The sequence below is a fragment of the Gossypium raimondii genome, chromosome 11 (genome assembly GCF_025698545.1).
Source record: "Gossypium raimondii isolate GPD5lz chromosome 11, ASM2569854v1, whole genome shotgun sequence".
Classification (NCBI taxonomy): Eukaryota; Viridiplantae; Streptophyta; class Magnoliopsida; order Malvales; family Malvaceae; genus Gossypium; species Gossypium raimondii.
In genome coordinates, this window is record NC_068575.1 from 4,568,927 (window position 1) to 4,591,450 (window position 22,524).

General features: G+C 28.6%; 2 protein-coding genes across 2 annotated transcripts; both read left to right on the forward strand.

The window, feature by feature from the left end:
* Nucleotides 1-4,332: 4,332 nt before the first annotated feature.
* LOC128034707 (probable leucine-rich repeat receptor-like serine/threonine-protein kinase At3g14840) lies at nucleotides 4,333-14,726 on the forward strand (the record flags this gene model as incomplete). The annotated part of the gene is given in 20 exon segments (XM_052623522.1): nucleotides 4,333-4,501; nucleotides 4,590-4,761; nucleotides 7,372-7,443; nucleotides 7,552-7,623; nucleotides 7,760-7,831; nucleotides 7,957-8,028; nucleotides 8,141-8,212; nucleotides 8,314-8,388; nucleotides 8,497-8,501; nucleotides 8,504-8,567; nucleotides 8,676-8,756; nucleotides 8,859-8,930; nucleotides 9,024-9,092; nucleotides 9,167-9,232; nucleotides 9,480-9,539; nucleotides 9,637-9,672; nucleotides 9,746-9,792; nucleotides 9,876-10,252; nucleotides 10,472-10,670; nucleotides 13,360-14,726. Coding segments are annotated over 20 exon segments (3,051 nt in total), but the record flags the coding sequence as incomplete, so codon positions are not given.
* Nucleotides 14,727-19,434: 4,708 nt separating this feature from the next.
* On the forward strand, nucleotides 19,435-20,417 carry LOC128034708 (L-type lectin-domain containing receptor kinase IX.1-like). Its single transcript, XM_052623523.1, has 2 exons — nucleotides 19,435-19,452; nucleotides 19,566-20,417. The coding sequence occupies exons 1-2, from the start codon at nucleotides 19,435-19,437 to the stop codon at nucleotides 20,415-20,417; spliced, it is 870 nt and encodes a 289-aa protein (XP_052479483.1).
* The last annotated feature ends 2,107 nt before the right edge of the window (nucleotides 20,418-22,524 follow it).

Here is a 22,524-nt window from a genome sequence, read left to right on the forward strand (position 1 = left end):
TTTAGTGTAAAATGTTGATTTCCATTTTGCCCCCAAATTTCATAGTTTATGCAATTCGGTCCTTTCTCAATTAACCCCTCAATTAATCTAATTTTCTCAATTAATAATTTACCTAGACATTATAAGTTATTTCACAACTATTGAAATTCAGAATTTTCACATATAACCCTAACTTCAAACTCTTTTACTATTAGGTCCCAAACATTTACTTTCTATTCATTTCTCTCAATAAAACCAGTATATGAACAATTTAAAGCTCTAATTCCATGCTAAATCATCATATACTTCCAGCATGCATTCATAGCAACTTTCAACTTCTTTCATAGAATCAAAAACTAATGAGTTCAACAAGTGGGCCTAGTTGTAAAAGTCACAAAAATACAAAAACTTAAAGAAATGATCAAGAATTGAACTTACTTGCAGTAAAAATATGGAGAACCAGCTTAAGGAAACCCTTCTATGGTGTTTTAGCTGATGAGAATGCAGAAAAATAAAGAGAAATCTAGATAATTCCACTTTGGTCCTAACTTTATTAAGTAAATTTTACAATATTCCAAATTTGCCCTTAATTCTCCAGACTTTGTTGCTGATTTCATGCCCTTGCCGTCCAGCCCAAATAGACTTTGGATCTATTTGCCTTTTAAGCCCTCTTCCTTTTATCATTTAAGCTATTTAATCATTTCTCAAAATTTTGCATTTATTACAACTTAGTCCTTTTTGTTCAATTAATTATCGGAACTTTAAAATTTATTAACGAAACTTTAATACTAACTTTTTAACACTCCATAAATATTTATAAAAATATTTATGGATCGGTTTAAAATCTCCGAGGTCTCGATACCATGTTTTTTTATTCTAATTATTTTAATATTTATTTCTAGTGCACTATTCACTATTTCAAAAATTTTCCTAACTTCACATTTAACTTATACTCACTAAATTAATAATATTTTCTACTCATTTGTCGAATTTAGTGATCTCGAATCACAGTTCCGACACCTCTAAAAACTCAGGCCATTACATTTTTCCTCGTCGGAGTTGTGGTCCAAAAATCATTGTTCCGACTAGACCCAAAATCGAGTTGTTACAGTCGTTGTCTTGAGCCATTCGCTCGGTTTTAATGAATATCAGCTTTATCTCAAAAAAAAAAGTACACCAAAACTTTATCTTGATCATGATGGACATCCACTTAATAAGATGTTCATAACAATAATTAATTTTAATTTTTATATAAAAATAATATTTTATACTTAAAATAATGAAAATATATATTTAAAAAACTACTTTCTATTTTTACTTGATATTTTTAGAAATATTTATAAAATATACTTTGAAAATTTACCAAATATTATTCAAACGTTCATTTTATTTAAATAACTCTAAAAACAAAAATCTAATATAAAAAATATAAAAACCAAACCAATCCAAATTAAATTAAATTAAAACAAAGCTGATTTTATTTAGACTGATCACATTCTTTGACACAAATCCTACTCCTCAACGCCGTCTATTCGGTGCAGCAATTAAGTGGTGAAAACGGTGGGGAAACTCATTGGTTTTGCGCTCCATACGTCAATAGCAAGACGTCTCTCGTTATTTGTTGTCTTCTAAAATTATATTTTTAGGGTAGAAAAACATTTATTTAATCTTCCAATGTCTCAAAAATTATTATCAAAGGTTAAAATAATTTGTTTATTTTATTTAATTCTCAAGTTTAAAATCTATGTTATTAATTAAATAAAATTATATACCCTTTTAAGTTTGGTATGTGATAAAAGTTTTTATTTCACATATAAATCGCATACATCTTAAAGAAATAATATTTCACATGACATTTATAATTACTCATAATTTTTTATTCAAATTGAATCTATTAGGGATGAATTTAAAATTAGTATAATAGTAAATAAATGTTCGTGTAATGATAAAATATATTATATTTTTAAAAAATTTCATATTTAAATTTTAAAAATTACATTATTAGGAAATAAATAATGAATGCTAAAAAGAATTAATCTTAACAAATCGTAAAACGTTGTGAAGAATACTTTAATTATAAAAAGAAAACAATGAAAGGGAAATTGGTTAATGTGGCCAAGTCAAGGTCTTTGCATTGGCCATAAATGAAAACATTTACTTGTGAAGATAGGGAGTTGAGACTTTTGTAAGTCAAGGTCTTTGCAATTTGCAAACGTATTGATTGGCTCAACCTAAACACGTGGGAGTGGAAGCAATAGTTATATGCTCTTCATTTGTTTTTTCTTCAAAAAGAAAATCAAACTACATTCTCACCATGTTAAAATTGAATATAAACTTACTTAGGGTGTGTAGTAATTTTAAATTTGTGAAGATTTTTAAAATGTTAGTATCAAGGGGTGAATCTGAAATTTTTGGAAGAGCCGTGATTAAGTTATATATTTTTATGAGAGTTTAAATGTAATTTTTCTAATGTTTTAGCATATATCTTTATAGTTTTAAGGCTACATCAAAATTTTATCAATTTTAAGGGTTAAACTATAATTTTCTTTAGGGTGAAGCTAGAATTTTTTTAGGGTAAAATTAAATTATAATTTTTACGATAGTAAAATGTAATTTCATCATTTGAATATCCTATATTTTTATAATTTTTAAAGGATTAAATCAATTTTTTATCATTTTTAGGGGTGGCCAAAATTTACCTTTACTAATTTAAAATTTTAAAAATTCTAAAGGATCTAAATGAAAATTATTTCATTTTTGGGGGGACCAGGACCCTTGTCAACCCCCTAAATATGCCCCTAATTTTATTATGTATTAATTTAAACTTTAATAAATTTTGAGGGGCCTAAAGCAAAACTTTCCAATTTTAGGCCCAAGCCTTTGCCTGCCCTTGAATTTTAAACTTATGAATTGAAAATATTAGTATTTGTAATTATTTTGTTTGTATAAATAACTTTTTTTAGAAAGATTTAGAATATTGAATTTTATGAGTTAAAATATAATTATGAAAGAAAATTAATGATATTTTTTGATATAGTATTTAGAACTATTTATAGTCTCTCCCCAATCATTAAATAAAAGGATAACGTACTTCAACGCACTCTAATCCACATTTTCCTACACTAGTAATAATGTCGATACCGGTGGAGTTAAGACTCAATCAACAAAAAAATTTAATGATATTAAAAATAAATAATATAAAATTATAAAATTAGATTTGTAAAATATATAAATATTATAAATAATATAAAATATATTAAATAAATAAATAAAAATAACATGTTGTAGATGAGAAAATTTGAAAGACTAACTTTTCATATGAAATTTGAATAAAAAATTCAATTACTCAAATCACCTTTTAAAATTTCTTTTAAATTTTAAATTCTTATTTTATCTAACCAAGTAAATATATTTTTGAAACTTTTGAAAACCTTAGTAGAAACTAAATTCTTCCTCTAAACCCCTTATCCAAATATACTTCAAATTATACTCTTAGGGTTTATAATTTTACATTCAATAAATAACAAATTTTGTATTAAATAAAAGATAATTATTTGAGGTATTTGTGGCGAAAATTTTAACTATACTGAATAGATTGAGAAATTAACACATATATTTAAATTATATTTAAAAATTTAAATAAATAAATAAAATATGTGATAAATTTTAATACCACTTGTAAAGATAATCTGACACTTCTATCACATTTTACATTTCAACAAATAAGTAACTTGAGTTAAAACAAACTTTAATTTAAAATCAGTTTAAACAGGCTTTTAAGGAAATTTGTTTATATTCTAATTTCAACCTTTGTTATGAATTAACTTTTTTTTCTTATAATATATCAAATATTAAAAAAATAAATCAAGGAAAATATGAATAAGTGGACCTATTCATAAACATTTAGTTTTTTTTTGTTTTTAATAAACATTTTCGGCTTCAACGTATATGTATGGGACCTCCCATGCAAAATATTTTAACAACTTGCTAATATATAAATTATTTTCATTTGCAAAGGGTGAGTTTGGATGGGTTGTGCGTTTACCTGTAGTTAGTATAATAACAGCAGTGGCGGTGATATTAAATACTGTAGCGATACTGTAACGTGAAACAAAAAGTAGACTAAACGCACCGCATCCAATCCCCCATCCAAACTCACCAAAAATCATACAAAACATCCAGTCACACTACAATAATTGAACATTTCTCATATCTCAAACCAAAGTGTTCACTCTACCTCTCTTTTTCCATTTTTCTCCATAGGCGGCCAGATAATTTTCTTCGTCTTGCTTTTTGATTCATTTTCTAAGAAACTTCCCAAAATTTCATAGTCTAATATCTTTATGAAAAACCCAATCTTTCAATCCATTTTGTGTTCTTTCAAATCAAGCAAAGAGGAGCTCTAGAATCCCTCTCCAGAAATCCTCCAACATGTTCATTCATCGACTCCTTTTTGCTTCAATATTCATAGTGTGTTGCCTCACAACGCTTACAAATGGAGCTTCACTTCCAAATGGTGAAGGTAATTCATAATATTACTCTACAAAGAAGCTTGATTTGCTTAATTATTTTTTTTAATAAATTTCAGTACCCTTTTTCTTTTGTTATAGTGGAAGCTTTGAGAAGTATTGGTAACACATTGGGGAAGACAGACTGGAACTTTAATATTAATCCATGCGATCAAGGCGATACTTGGTTGAACCAATCCACACGTTATTATGCTAATAATGTTACTTGTGATTGCTCCTTCAACAATAACACCATCTGTCATGTGGTTCGCATGTAAGTATATACATATTATAATGAAAATTTATCCATCATTGAGTTGTGACCAAACTTGATACATCTATTCATGGATTATATATAGTTTTAGATCTCATCTAAAGTTTACTAAAAGTGAGAGAGAGGCATGATACAACTATGAGATAGAGATATATAATAATTTTGTCTTTGAAATTGTCCATTTGTACCTAGTTGGTCCTTAAAACTTTTTTGAACTTAGTTGATCCCTGAACATGTATTTCATCAATCAGGTTAGTCCTCTACACTAGTACCATTAGTTTGTGCTCTTGTGACATTTTAGCCAAGGACTAAGCTAGAAATTATTTTAGGAAGGCCAAAATTAAATGTTAATTTTATGATAGTAAAAATGTAATTTCACAATTTGAATAGTCTATATCTTTATAATTTTTAAAGAATTAAATTAATTTTTTATAATTTTGTGGGGTTAAAGTGTAATTTTACCTTTATTAATTTAAAATTTAAATAATCTAAAGGGCTTAAATGAAAAATTTTCTATTTTAGGGAGGTCAGGGCACGACCAACCTCCCTAACTATGCCCCTATTTCTAGCCAATCTAGTAGTACCACGTAGTAACCTCTCAAACATAATTTATATTTCTTAGTTTATGTTTATCATGTGACAAAAACTATAATAATTAGACTACAAATATTCAAATTAAAAAAATAAGAGGATTAAATTTTTAAGTTTTAAAATAAAAATATTAAATCTCAAATTTTGTAGAAATACAAGTACTAACTTCATATAATTTGTTAATATGTTTTAGGGTTAAAGAGGTTGTGAGACTGTATGTATAATTTTGGTTAGCAACCTCAATTAAATATTTTGTCTTTGTTCAAGATTTCCTTTTTGAATGGGTTATGACGACTTTTGAAGTTTAAAACATATATAAATGTTAAATAATTGCTTAATTAATTTATTTATATATTACATAAAGCTTTTAATTTTGGGGGTCAATATAAAGCTGTCAAATTATGACTTACTTTATCTTTGACTGTTGATAATAAATTTATGACAGCTACTTGCTTGCACAATTTTATCTAATTCTCTTAATAAAAGTCAATAGGTTGTGATGTGATTAATAAATTAATAACAACTAATTCTATATAATTACAATTAAAAGATATTATTATTTAATTTTTAATACAATAAATGTCAAATCAAAATCCATGAAATGTGCTGACAGGAGTGGTAAGTGGATGACAATGTAGTACAATTAATTTAAGAGCCACTGTTTAGGGTGAGTTTGAATGGGCAGTGCGTTTACCTGCGGTTAGTATAAAAATAGCGGTGATGGTAAAATTAGATATTATAATAATACTGTAGTGTAAGATAAAAAATAGGTTAAACGCACCATACCACATTCAATCTCCCATCCAAACTCACTCGAAATCGCCACCGCATGTCGGTCCAACCTTTTGTTGGCCACCAACGTCTCTCTTTTGAAAAATGCCTTAACAACATACTATCCAATTTTAGCCTTTTACTTTATTCTTAATATATTTACACGATACATATGTTAGCTTTTTTAGTCTACGACTAGTTTCATGATACTTGTTTAAATTGGATCAAATAGATTAATTCAATCCGTTAGATTATTGATTTAGATATTTGTATTAAATTAATTGACTCAAGATTTAGTATATATAGTTTGAATTGTTTTTTTACTTTTTATTTATTTAATTAAATGGTTTGAATTGAATTGGCGAATTAAGAAATTAACAACTTGACTAAATTGAACGATGATTTAATTTTAAAAATCTTAAATGTTACAGACGTAGCACATGATTTTATGTATTTAACATTTTATTTAAATAATATATTTATACTTATTGTAATTGGTTTTTAATACATTAATTGAAATGTTAAACATAATTAATATATATTAATTTACTCAATAATTTAAATATAATAAGAAAAATTTTCAATTATAATTAAAACATTTATATTATATTAAAAATGATATATTTTAAATTGAAAATTTTATAATAATAAATTAAAATTAAAATATTTGTATTATATTTATATTCGATATACAATATAATTTTATTTCATTAATTAATTCAAAATAATATTATTCAAATAATAACCAACATATATATATATACTTGCTTTTTATTCTATGACTAATATAAATGTTCTTTTAATAGCTTAATTTGAAATTTACATATAATAATTATTTAGATATTTCCTTTTGCTTGAGATCCAGGGATAGAAGTAGCCAGGATCTTCGCTCCATTACTTAAATAAAATATTATTTTTTAATCTCTTAGAATTTAAAATTTTATTTTAAATATTTTAGTCCTTATAAACTAAATAAAAAATGCTTAAGATTTTTTTAACTTTCAAAAGAATCTCAAATTTTTTATCTAAAAATATTTTAATTTTTCAAAATATTTACTAAAACGAATCTAATAATTAATTCTCCGTATTATGTAGATTCACGATTTTAAACAAGATTAAAAAGATGGTTAATGTTAAAAAATTATGACTTTTGATTACCGGGTTTTTACCAAACACATATTGATTCTGAATGTGAATTTTTTTATTATAGATTTTAGCAACAGACCCCTAACTTAGTTTCTGTATCAGATTGCTTAAGTCACAAAATCTCTCGGGGACTCTCCCACTAAACTTGACAAGTCTCCCTTTCTTGCAAGAAATGTAAGCACATTTCAAGTGTTCCTCTATAATGATATATATAAATGAAGATTATTTGTTTTTCAGCAACTATATATCTACTAATTTGTTGTTTTAAAACTACTATTACAGTGACCTAAATCGCAACTATCTTAGTGGCACCATTCCCTCAGAATGGGGTTCTGCTACCCGACTCGTCGGCATGTATGTTTTCTCCTACTTTCTCTTTCATGGTTGTATGTATATATCTTTCATGGTTTTGAAATAATTTCTCGTAACTACAATATGTACGCATGTATATGTAAATGTTGTTAAATGCAAATGATGTGCTGTATTTCAGTTCCCTTTTTGGAAATCGATTAACAGGCCCAATCCCAGTAGAGCTAGCAAATCTCAGAAATCTTACCTCCTTGTGAGTTAGATTATATCAATTTCTTTTATATAAATAAATATATAAGATGATGATAACTTTTTTTCATCTTTTTAATGAATGTCTAATGGTTAATTAATTTTATTTATTGAAAAAACATTGTGTAGAATCCTTGACAACAATGGTCTTTCAGGAACTTTGCCTGCAGCACTAGGGAGTCTATCCAAAATTGAGCGATTGTAAGAGAGATTTTTTTTTTTCCTTTTTAATTCTAGCTGGATTTCATTTCATTATATGTGCAGTATTTTTTATCATGTAAATGATTTAAGATCTATTTATTGGTTTTTTCAGACATCTTGGTTCCAACTATTTTACTGGTAAAATACCTGAAACCTTTGCTAGTCTGACTTCATTGAAGGAATTGTAAGCAATTCTATTTTCTAGTGTTCCTTTTAATACATATCATTCGATATTTTCAATATATTTTATATGATATAGTTTTGATAATTTTGTATTCTCAACAGTCGGATTAGTGACAACAATTTTACAGGACAAATTCCTGACTTCATATTCCGAAATTGGACAAATCTTGAAGAGATGTGAGAATTTAATTTAACATTTTCTTTGTATACTTTAAGTTTTTTTTAATTCATTAGAATTTTTGTTTTATCAATCAATTAAATGAATCTATCATTTTGTAATGACAGATATATGGAGGAAGTGGTTTGAGTGGACCAATTCCATCCATTAATGCTACTTTACTTAACTTAACATACATGTAAGCTCCTATGATCTTAAAAGATGGTGACAATATTCGTTATATAAAAATAAAGACAATTTAAATTCTTATTTTTGTTTGTATATGACTCTTGATATTGTTGTACAGAATAATTAGTGACTTGAATGGAGCTGAAACAAATTTTACACAACCACTCATCGATGCCAGTTTGCCTAAATTGGATAGACTGTAAGCATAAATCTGAAATAAGGCAAAGATATATTAGAGTTATGAGATATTAAGGAGTTCCAAAAACAAAAACAATGGAATTATTTTGTGATTGAATTATAGGATGTTGAGGAGTTGCAATCTCATTGGAGAGATACCTGCTTCTTTTGGGACATTTACATCCATAAAGATATTGTAAGTAATTACACTTTCTTTTGAGAGGTTCAAGTTCAGTTTGATTGTAGACTTACGTGTGGTTTAATACCTGTTTTACAAATTTTCTTGTAGAGATCTCAGCTTTAATAGACTTAGTGGAAAAATTCGAGATGAGCTTTCTAATCTTGATTTCGAATATCTGTAAGGATATGGCTTTTAGTTGTAGTTTGTAAATTGCATTTTCTTTATTTATATACTCATTTGGATTTTATTAGGTTCTTAAATGGAAACAATTTTAATGGATCAGTCCCTCAATGGATACTCGAAACAAGAGAAAAAGTGTAAGATTCTCTTTCTTATTTAAATGCTCAATCCCATTGATTATAGTTTGATTAACCAAAATCAAAATTATTGCACAAAGATAGTTAATTATTATTTATTGATTCTCCTACATTAATTAGTAGTCAAGGATTTGATCTTCTCACTGTGTATGAAGTAGTTTTATAACTCGTGTCCGACATCTATCTTCTTAGTGAACATACAAATAAAAAGGATTAATCAGTGACTTGCTCCGTATTCTAAATGCAGGGATCTTTCTTATAACAACTTCACAAACACAGGTGTATCAGATTGCCGACAAAATAGCGTGTACGACAACTTCCTCATCCAACTTCATTACTGGATCTTTCTTATAAAATATCAATCATTTTTTTGTTATAATTTTTCCTCCATTATCGACCTGTAGGAACTTGTTCTCAAGCATTGCAAGAGTCAATAACACGTAAGTATTAAGACAACAACAATCATTAAACTAAGTCTTTGTCTTTCATCTAACTTTATAATTGTTTTATCAGGGGAATTGTTCCATGTTTGACAAGCCAAATTACCTGCCCATCAGAACGTAAGTATTTATATATATTTGATGCACTAATAATATAACTCAATTATTTTATTCAAACTGTTGTTGATTGTTATTTTCCTCAGCTTTGCACTTTGTCCATATAAATTGTGGAGGGAGAAAAATAACTGTTAATGGCATCACTTACGAAGCCGATTTCGGTCAAGCCGGGACTTCGACATTTTACCGCAGTATTACCAACTGGGCATTTAGCAGCACCGGAACTTTTCTAAGCGATGACCGCCCCGACGACGTCTTAGATTTGGAAAGTAGACAACTTTCTAGCAATGGTGGCAATGAACTGTACACAGATGCAAGGGTTTCGCCTAGTTCTTTGACTTACTACGCATTTTGCCTTGCCAATGCAACTTACAATGTAAGCCTCCATTTCGCCGAGATTCAGTTCACTAATGGTGAAACTTATAGCAGCTTAGGGAGGCGGATGTTCGATATTTACATTCAGGTATTTTTAATATCGTTCTTGCTAGAATTTCTGTTTATATTATTCTTTAGATATATATATATTACGTTATCCGGATTTAAACTGAGTGTCAAATTTTTCGTAAGAGTATGTTCCGTGTCTTTAAAAAATTTAAAATTTAAGCTAAATGTTAAAACTAAGCTTTACGACTTGTGCTGCATGGAAAGTGAAGTTCAATGGAATGGATTATATTAATTGCAGGGAGAGCGGGAGAAGCAAGATTTCAATATTGTAGTAGCAGCAGGAGGGGCAGGCCTATCAAGAGTAGAAAGATTCAATGCAAATGTAACCGATGGCACTTTGGAGATTCATTTCAGATGGGCTGGAAAAGGGACGACTTCTTTGCCCGAGAGAAGCATTTACGGTCCGCTAATCTCAGGAATCTCTATTTTCAATCCTGGTAGGTTTTCAACTTCCATTGACTCTTATTGTCTCCGATTAATCGCATTTACCCGGACATTTAGAGAACAAAAACTCTATTCTTGAATCTATATTATTATAAAGGGGCGGATTGAATTTGGTTAGAATAAAATAAAATAACTTTCTTTAATTCTGAAAAACATAAGAATAAAGGATATAACTATTATCAAGTATAATTTTTTTAATTATATAAGATTAAGGGTGGAGATGGATTAATATAATTTTAGCTTCTGACAAGTAGGTTCATTTTATTTTTATTTTTATCCCTTTAGTATCTGAATTTCACAACTAAATCCTTTTTTATCCATAAAAATTTGATCAATTGGCACTTTATTTAAAAAGAAAATTCAAGTGATGACATGACACAATCTCATAGTACCATGTCAACAAACTTTTACACTTGCCAAATTCAAAGATAAAATGGACCTATCTATCAATTTTATATACCAAAGTGAACAAAATAATACAAATATTAAAATAGACTTCATTGTCAAATTGAAAGACTAAAAGTTATATTAACCCATATGTAATTTATAAAACTACCAAATTCAAATATAGGTTCCTTATTTTCTTTTGAGTTAATATGTAGTTTTCAGTAAAAGTACAATAGAAGCCTATGTATTAGGAATCAAATTTTATTTTGCTTTATTTACTAAAAAGTAGATAAGTTAGTTCTTGTACTTTATATCAAAGAGCAAATTGGTCCTGTATATTAAAATTTTTATCTATTTCTATAGTTAAAAACTAGTCAACTAGCATGGTTGACGAAAAAACTAACTTCTTATTTTTAAAAAATTATTTATTTTTGAATTTTATATGAAGTGTAAATGGACTACCACATCAATGCTATTAAAATTGTCGTGGTCCAATCAATTTTTATTCAAAAAATAAAATTTAACTAAATTTTGAATACTAAAACCAAAATGACAAAAAAGTAACTGCTAGTGCTAAATTTATCATTATTACTCTACAAAAATCATTGAATTCTGTTGAAGTGAATTTCTCCCCTTTATCAAACCTCAAAGACTTAATCACATAGCCACTCTTCTTTTCCACAAAAGTTTTCAAAAAAAAAAAAAATTTAATGCATCAAATTTTTGCTTTAAGAAGTAAACTCAAGTTTTTCTAAATAGCAAAAAAGCATTTGTTTTTAGCAAATGATGACAGCTGACTTTTTCCACACGCATTGATATCAACATGTTGAAGTGGCTTGACTGCCTTTAATGTCACTTTTTAAGGAAAGTCCTTCTCTTGCGTTCTTGCTTCGAAGACATGCCTCACACAATTAATTAGGATAGTTAATTTACAAAGTTCAAGTGACTAAGCCTTATATACTGACATCATGATTCTTTCGATTATCTTCAAATCCAACATAAATATCACATTATTTGAGATGAATACTTTGCAATCAAGTTAGAACCATAAACTTTTAATTAAAAACAATTTTTCATGTGAAATTTCAAATTATTATTTAAAATTTTGTCTTAAACTCGAAATATTATTTTATAGCTTAAGACTATCTTTTAAAAATAAATTAGAATATATATTTCCATTGAATTTCGACTTTCGAAAAGTTTACAAATGAAACATTGTCAGAAAATGTTTTCATCGTCATTTTCTTCATTTTTGAGTGTTCAAAACAAAGTTGGCTTATCTTTAATGAGATTGATGTTTTCTTCATTTTTGATAGTATCATTTTGGCAAATTTATAATAAAAGTAACATTTAACATTATACGAGAACACCTCATTTTGTCTAATCTCAAGTAATTTTGTCTTTGCTCTTTCACAATTTCTAGTTGATGAGTTACCGCTATCATTGTTGCAATTACTGTGATCACCTCTTCCACATCCTCCTTGGCCAAAGCCATGTCCTCTTCCTCTTTCTCATCCTCAACATCAACTTATTTATGCTTTTCTTTTCATTTATCTTTTAAATATAAATTGGTTTTGAAAACTTGCTCCAATGACTCATTTGCTCTTCCTTTAAACTTTTCTTATTGATCTTGTAACTCAGTCATTACTTGGTCAACTGCCGTACAATCTAAATATTTTGACTCAATGACACAAATAACGTAATCAAATTTTGGAATCAAGGAAAGAAGAATATTTACGTTCATATTATTATCTTGCAATGTTTCTTCATATCTCTTTATTTGATTCATAATAGCCAACATCTTTAAATAATGATTCAATTTTTTTTTCAAATTACTTCATTCGCAAAATACCAAGTTTATTTTTCACTTTGTCAACTCCTTAAAAAGAACTTTACAAAACTTTCCAAGCTTCTTTTGTGGTAATAGCATTGATCACTTTCACAAACATCAATTCTTCTAAACATTAGTACTAGTGGACGAGGGTGAAACTTTGTTGATCCTTCTTTATTGTCTTTACCAAAGCATCTTTCTCATTTTACAATAATGATAAATTATTTTGTGGAGGATAATAACCATATCTCGTGAGATTGGATAAGATAAACCAAATAATTAATTAATAACATATGAACAAATGTACTTAAATTTGCATACATAATCTAGAAATTTAAATTACATATCCAACCAAGGATAGAACTACACCTCTTTCCTTTTTTCGATATCTTAATAACACTTGTATATAATGATTTGAACCAAGATTTTCACGTCGTCTTTGGAGCTGACTCTTATATGTAAAGTTTTTAAACCAGGTTATAAACCTCCATCAAAAAGCGGCAGTGGTCCTCTACCGAAAAAGGTTGATCGTATCTCGACAGCTGCAATGGCTGGTATCGTGGCCGGAGCAACGTTTGCTACTTTTTTGATTGTAGGCATCTTTTGGTGGAATTGCTGTTATAAATTAGATGATGAAATATCTGATGTTCTCTTTGGCGATGAATTCCAAAATGGAATGGAACTTCGGAAGTTTTCCTTGGTACAAATAGCTAAAATGACCAATAATTTCAAAGGTGAAAAACTAGGAGAAGGAGGGTTTGGTGTAGTTTATAAAGGGTACTTGAGGGACTTGGATACTTATGTTGCTGTTAAAAGGATTTCAAAGGCCTCTAAGCAAGGAATTAAGGAATATGCATCTGAAGTGAAGATTATTAGCCGATCAAGGCACAAGAATCTTGTGAAGCTTATTGGTCAGTGTCATGAAAAAGGAGAACTTATACTTGTTTATGAGTTTATGGCTAATGGCAGCCTAGATTCCCATCTTTTTAAAGGTAAAACCTTATTGACTTGGGAAGTGAGATTTAAAATTGTGCAGGACCTGGCATCAGCACTATTCTATCTACATGAAGAAGGTGACCATTGCGTACTACACAGAGATATCAAAGCGAGCAACATTATGTTAGATTCTAGTTTCAATGCTAAACTTGGGGATTTCGGGCTTGCTAGGCTAGTGGATCATGCAAAAGCGTCACAAACCACCCATTTAGCTGGGACTATGGGCTATTTGGCACCTGAATGCGTTTCATCGGGAAAGGCTAGCAAGGAATCGGATGTCTACAGTTTTGGAGTTGTGGCATTGGAGATTGCATGTGGTAGAAGATCAATAGAGCCCAAATATGAAGAATCTCAAGCTTCGTTGGTAGCCTGGGTGTGGAGTGCATATGGAAGCCAACGGTTGCCTGATGTAGCTGACCCAGAACTATGTATGAACTTTGATGCTAAACAAATGGAATGCTTGTTAATGGTTGGACTGTGGTGCGTCCATCCAGACCAGCATTTAAGACCATCTATAAGGCAAACAATTCAGGTTTTTAATTTCGAAGCACCGTTGCCGAAGCTTCCAGGTACGAGGCCAAATCCCACATATGATGCACAAATCACTTCAGAAATTGAAGCAAGTGAGCCATGTTTTTCTAGTATGAGTATTACAGTGCCGCGTTAGACTCATATAATTATCATATACATAATATTCAAATTTTAAATTTACACAACAATGGACATAGGGCATATTTGAGTGTTGGGCTATTAATTGGGTCATGTTTTGGGCTTAGTACTCTCCTAAATTTTGGACTGTTGTTCCAACAATTAATCAACTTTTAAATACGTCTAATGGTTGAATTAAACAAATTTAAATTATCGATTACAAAAGAACATATAAACTTATAAAACTAATTTATTTTTTTCTTGTTGTATGTAATTCTTCCTTTTCAAATCTATACTTATTATAAAACCTCTTATTAAATTGATGTCACTTTATAAAATAAATTACATTATATTTAGAATATTTTTATCATTTTATATATTTTTATAGAAAAATAAACACATATAATAAGATTTTAAGCTCGCATCTTTTTATTTTTTTAAAAAATCATGTCTCTTTAAAATTTTTAGATTTTATATTACCATTCAATCAAAACATCATTTATTGTTTATATATTATTTTTAGGAATATATTTATTATATGGTTTAATTTTTCACCCAACCTATCAACCAAAATTCACTATTCATGTATGAAAATTTCAAAATAATATTTTTAATTTTTATATATTTAGATTTAAATTTAAATAAAATAATTTTAATGAATAAATAAAAATTAAATCCAGATCGTGCCTACAGAAAACTTAAAATTTCCTTATTCAAGATCGGGGCTACCAAGCTGCTTAATCCTTCAAGTATAAATAAGGTCCTATAATTATTAAAATATTAAAAAATAATTTTATTTTAATGATAATTCAAGTAGAGCTTAGCTCTCCTAAATGGAAAAAATCTCTTCCAGACACAACCGAAAGACAAGTCAACAATTTCTGTATTACCAAATAATATAGTATAAAAATATTTCAATTTTTTTGTTTGGAGGTAACAATATTTCAATTACTATTCATATATATGTATGTATGTATAATAGCTAGTTGGAATGTAAAACTTTTGCAAGTCAATTAATTAGGTCATTTATCATATCATTGCCCTCTTTTGTTAACTACTAGTTCAAAAGATTGAGGAATAAATTTGATTTTATTTGGGATTCATTTTCTACAGTGCTTTAGCTAATGTTTAATGAAATTAATTGCTTGTTGATTTAGCTAATTGCCGGTAGTTTATGAGTGGCATTCAATATTACTAACTATAAATTGCCATTGAGGTAGTTAAAAGCTCGTCTAATTTACTTGAATAATTTAATGAAGAAAATCGTTTAACCTAGTTATATGCTATTTAATTGAAGATATTTTAGTCCCTCTTCTTAGCCTATTCTAAAATTGCTCCTGATAAGATTTGAAAAAAGATAACTCATATTTTTGCTGAGCTGTAAAATTGGTTATTTCAGCTAACTAACTTTATCCTCTTTATTACCAATTTATGTATAAATCTGCTACCCCTACTATTGACAAAGGCAGACCGGTTAAACGACATTTCAGCTTACTTCTCTTGTTTGTTGTATTTTTCTACTCATGATACTTGTTTCCTAATTCCTCTATGGAAACAAATTTTTGGGTTTTAGAGATTGGGTAAATTAACCCTTCAAATGTGGAGGATCGATTAAGATTTTGCAATTGTTTTAGAAGTTATATCTTCGATTGATTGTATTTTGATTATTATGATTGTATTAACTATTTTTAAGAAATTACTTTATATTCACTTAAATTTAATGTTAGCAAGCCGGATTGAATATATGATGAGAGACTTGTATAGATTTTGTATGAAAGTTTATTGAGTGCATTCGAATCTATTCATTAATTAAATAACAGTTTATAAGAGAGAGCAAGTTATATTGTAAACATTATTGAGGGTGTTTGATGCCTAAGTTCTCAAGGGGGTTTTGGAGGTTAGTATTCTAGTTCTTGGGTATAAATATGAGATCTCTATACTTGGGGAGTGGTGGAGTGTGACTCATTTTTTATATTCGTGTTCAAAGATAGTAAAATTACTCACTAAACTAGACTTCGCAAACATAAGAAAACTGAACTGTGTAAATAAACCTCGGTGTTATTTTTATTTTATTTGCACGATTTTTCTCAATACCAAACCCTAGTGACTACTACAATCAAGTACTTTCATTATAGTTCTGTATTTCAGCAAATAAACAGCATGAAGTAACAACAAGCTTCAATTTAAAATCAATTTAAAAATACTTTAAAGAAAATTTGTTTATATACCGATAGTATTTGAACCTTTCTTATGAAATTAATTTTTTCTAATATTATATCAAATATTAAAAAAATATTCAACTCAAATTGAATATGAGTATGTAATTATTTCTCAAATTAAATTTTGACCCTATTCATAAACATTAATTAGTTTTTTTCTTAATAAACATTTTCGGCTTCAACGTAGAAGTATGGGACCTCCCATGCAAGATATTTTAACAACTTGCTAATATAATAAAGTATTTTCATATCTCAAACTAAAGTGTCCACTCTACCTCTCTTTCTCCAGTTTTCTCCATAGGCGGCCAGATAATTTTCTTCCTCTTGCTTTTTGATTCATTTTCAAAGAAACTTCCCAAAATTTCATGGTCTAATATCTTTATGAAAAACCCAATCTTTCAATCCATTTTTTGTTCATTCAAATCAAGCAAAAAGGAGCTCTAGAATCCCTCTCCAAAAATCCATTATAGGCTTATATAGATCAAGTTCGGTTCAGGGGAACACATTTTCCCTATGACTATACGGAGATGAAAATCTCACGAAGGCATGGGTACCGATGTATCCCGAAAGCAATCCACTATCCTATACGAAGGTGAAAACCTTACGAAGAAATAGTTTCTCACTCCCACTTAAAAGGACAAAATCATTCAACTCATGTATAATGCAAAAATAACTAAAATACTTAGATTGATTAAGCAAGAAAATGATGAATGCAAAAGGATCTTATGAATTTTTTTTAAAATTTATTTTTCGACCATAAGACAGAAATTAATCAACTTTGTGGCTCGGCTCTCTTATTTTAGTCCCCAGTGGCATCGCCAAGCTGTCGAAACCATTTTTTATTTTGAAAAAAAACTAAAATTAGTTGTCGACTTTAAAAAAACAAAAATTGGGAGTCGCCACCAATCTTTTATTGAGGTGTGATTGGATCACCTAAACAATAGCTTTGGTCTACGAGTTTTAGAAAAATGGATTCAGGAGTCGGTTACATACAAGGAAGGATTAGCACCCTCGTAACGCCCAAAATTGGTACCTAGTTAATTAATTAGTGTCTTAATGTCGAAAATTTAAAAATATGATCCTTAATAAAAACTAAAAAACGTTACTTATTAAGACTCTTACCATTTCAGAGAAAGAAAATGTCACACCCAATGCGTTAGGGCACGACATTCTATTTCCTCAAAAATGATTTAGTCCAAAATACTCTTATAATAAAAATTTAAAAGAATATCCATTTATTTAAGATTTAAGAAATCGCATTGTCGTTAGGGCACAATTTCTCAAAATCCTAAACTTGGAATATTTCCTTTGTTATCATTTTTAAAAAAAATATTTGTCTCGAGAAATCAATACGTCACATCCAATACGTTAGGATACAACATATTAAATTCCCGACAACAAGCTTTTCATTTTATTTTTTGATTAATGAGCAACTCTCAATCGTTAGATTTAACGAAGAAAATCGGAACCCAATACGTTAGGGCTCAATTTCCTTGAAAATCCTAAATACGAGTATTATCTCAATTTTAAAAATGTTTGAATAAAATGATTTTGATGTTTGAATGTTATCGAATATAGCCTTTTAAGCGAATAAAATGTGATAAATGATAATATACAACATGAAGTGATAATTAAATAAACAAAACATACACTAATGAATGATAAATAATAAATAAATTGAAAGAAAATACATAAACCTATTTAAGAGAGAATTTAAAGGTAATAGATAAAATAATATGAAATCAATAATATATAGAATAAAATAATTTATTACAAATTATATATGTATATATAAAATAGTATCGTATAAAAACATTTTCATATAAATCTTTAAGACATATAAATATGTAAAATGAATTTCAAAATATATTACAAAATAGGGATATCAAAGACTCTATACAAATCATGTTGAATTTACCTAAAATATAAAAAAGTGTGATAAATCGAAATAATAGTAATATATATTGAATTTCAAAATAATGATACATTATATTTTTTACAAAGGGTAATATATACATATAATTCAATAAACTTATAGCCATAATACATATAAAACGTAAAATAAAATGGAAAATACTAAGCTTAATCATTAAAATAGTATTAGATTCAAAATTAAATATATTTAAAAAAAATAGTGGTGTAAGAAATCAAGCACATTGAATTAACAAGGATTTAAATTGAACTCCAAACAGAATTAAAGGAAAAAAAATGAAGGCCTAATTAAAAGGCGCGAATAACTCATAGGGCTTGAAAGGGGAAATATCTCCATCCTTTGAAATGCGTCACTTTATTAGGGCTAAATAAATAAATAAAATTCGCAATGGTATCACCTTCTCCCTTTTTTTAAAATCGTAAATAAGTAAAAAAAAAAATAATAAGCCACCTTTAAAAAACTGCCAATCGTTCTCCTTTTTTTTATTGATTTTTTTCCTCCCTCCACAATGAAGGGAGAGGCCTCTATTTATAGTTGAGCCTCTCCAAATCCAACGGTACAGATCAATTACATCAACGACTAAGATTAAAGGGTATCTACAAATTAAATCTCTAAGATTACAAAATCATATCTTCCAAGATTGCATATCATATCTAAGATTGCATATATCAGATCTAAGATTGCATATCCTTGAAGATAATGTTTCCATAAGCTTGTAGATGGACCTTCAACCTTTTTAAGTAATGGGTCATTCCAATCAGGTCAAATGATATAATTTTGTACTGGGCTTAGACTTTATTTTATTATTGTAAGCCCGGGCTAAAATTGGGTATTACAAGGAGGGTTTGGTGTAGTTTATAAAGGGTACTTGAAGGACTTGGATACTTATGTTGCTGTTAAACGGATTTCAAAGGCCTCTAAGCAAGGAATTAAGGAATATGCATCTGAAGTGAAGATTATTAGCCGATCAAGGCACAAGAATCTTGTGAAGCTTATTGGCCAGTGTCATGAAAAAGGAGAACTTATACTTGTTTATGAGTTCATGGCTAATGGCAGCCTAGATTCCCATCTTTTTAAAGGTAAAACCTTATTGACTTGGGAAGTGAGATTTAAAATTGTGCAGGACCTGGCATCAGCACTATTCTATCTACATGAAAAGGGTGACCATTGCGTACTACACAGAGATATCAAAGCGAGCAACATTATGTTAGATTCTAGTTTCAATGCTAAACTTGGGGATTTCGGACTTGCTAGGCTAGTGGATCATGCAAAAGCGTCACAAACCACCCATTTAGCTGGGACTATGGGCTATTTGGCACCTGAATGCGTTTCATCGGGAAAGGCTAGCAAGGAATCGGATGTCTACAGTTTTGGAGTTGTGGCATTGGAGATTGCATGTGGCAGAAGATCAATAGAGCCCAAATATGAAGAATCTCAAGCTTCGTTGGTAACCTGGGTGTGGAATGCTTATGGAAGCCAACGGTTGCCTGATGTAGCTGACCCAAAACTATGTATGAACTTTGATGCTAAACAAATGGAATGCTTGTTAATGGTTGGACTGTGGTGCGTCCATCCAGACCAGCATTTAAGACCATCTATAAGGCAAACACTTCAGGTTTTTAATTTCGAAGCACCGTTGCCGAAGCTTCCAGGTACGAGGCCAACTCCAACATATGATGCACAAACCACTTCAGAAATTCAAGCGAGCCATGTTTTTCGGGTATGAGTATTACAGTCCCGCGTTAGACTAATATAATTATCACATACATAATATTCAAATTGATAAAAGATGTCTATTTACAATAATATATATATATATATCAATACATATTTTAAATTTTAAATTTACACAACAATGGACAATGATCAAAAATATGGCCGAATATTTGCTTGCCCGAAAAAACGAAAATACCCAAAAGGCAGACCCAATCTGCCATAGTTTTGTCATTAAAAATAAATAGAATTTAACATGGGGCATATTTGAGTGTTGGGCTATTAATTGGGTCATGTTTGGGGCTTAGTTTTTTTATTCAAAACTCTCCTAAATTGTGGACTATTGTTCCAACAATTAATTCAACCTTTAAATACGCTAATGGTTGAATTAAACAAATTTAAATTATCGATTACAAAAGAACATAAAAACTTATAGAACTAATTTAATTTTTTCTTATTGTATGTAATTCCACCTTTTCAAATCCATATTTATCATAAAATCTCTTATTAAATTGATGTCATTTTATAAAATAAGTTGTATTATATTGAGAGTGTTTTTTTTATATTTTTATATAGAAAAATAAACAGATATAACCAAAGTACTTAAACTCGCATCTCTTTAATTTAAAAAAACCATATCTCTGTTTTTTTTAGATTTTTATTTTACCATTCGATCAAAATTACGTTTATATAGTTTTTTTATGAATATATTTGGTTTAAGTTTTCACCCAACCTATCAACCAAAATTCACTATTTTTATATGAAAATTTTAAAACAAATTATATATTTAGAATTAAATTTAAATAATTAATAAATAAAAATTAAAGCCAGATCGTGCCTACACAAAATTAAAATTTCCTTATTCAAGATCGGGCCTACCAAGCTGCTTAATCCTTCAAGTATAAATAAGGTCCTATAATTATTGAAATATTAAAAAATAAATTTATTTTTAATGATATTTATATTTTAAAGCCAACTTTGAATGAAATTAATTTATTGATAATTCAAGTGGAGCTTAGCTCTCCTAAATGGAAAAATCTAGCTTCCAGACACAACCGAAAGACAAGTCAACTATTTCTCCACTACCAAATACTATAGTATAAAAATATTTCAATTTGTTTTTGAAGGTAACAATAATTCAATTACTATTCATATATGTATGTATGTATGTATGTATGTATAATAGCTAGTTGGAATGTAAAACTTTTGCAAGTCAATAGACATTCTCATGCTATCACCCTAATATTAATTACGTCATTTATCATATCATTGCCCTCTTGTGTTGACTATTAGTTCAAACGATTGAGGACTAAATTTAATTTTATTTTGGATTCATTTTCTACGGTGCTTTGGGCGTATGATTGAGATTCTAAATCTTAGAGCTTTAGCTAATGTTTAATGAAATTGATTGCTTTTTTTTGGGGGGGGGGGCGGTTTGGGTGTTGATTTAGCTATTCGTTTATCGTTTTGATTTTATGAGTGACATTTATGGTATCAACTATAGATTGTCATTGAGGTGGTTAAAACTGTCTTATTTGCTTTAATTATTTAATGAAGAAAATCGTGGTTATGTATTGTTTTGAAGAAATTTTGGTCCTCTTGTTAGCATATTCTAAAATTGTTCCTGATCAGATTTGAGGTTCTGGATAATTCATCATTTTTGCTGAGCTGTAGAATTGGTTAATTGTAGAATTGATTATTTCAGCTAACTAACTTTATCCTCTTTATTACCAATTTATGTATAAATCTGCTACCCCTATACTATTGAAAAAGGCAGACTGGTTAAATGACATTTCAGCTTACTTTTCTTGTTTGTTGTATTTTTCTAATCATAATACTTGTTTTCTAATTCCTCTATGGAAACAAATCTTTGGGTTTTAGAGATTAGATTGGATTCAAGTGAACCAAATCAATCCTTGGAATGTGGGGGATTGATCAAGATTATGTAGCTATTTAGAAGTCATATTTTCGATTGATTGTATTTAGATTATTATGATTGTATTAGCTATTTTTAAGAAGTTACTTTGTATTCACTTAAATTTAATGTTAGCAAGCGAATTAAATATATGATGAGAGGCTTGTATAGATTTTGTATAAAAGTTTATTGAGTGCATTCAAAT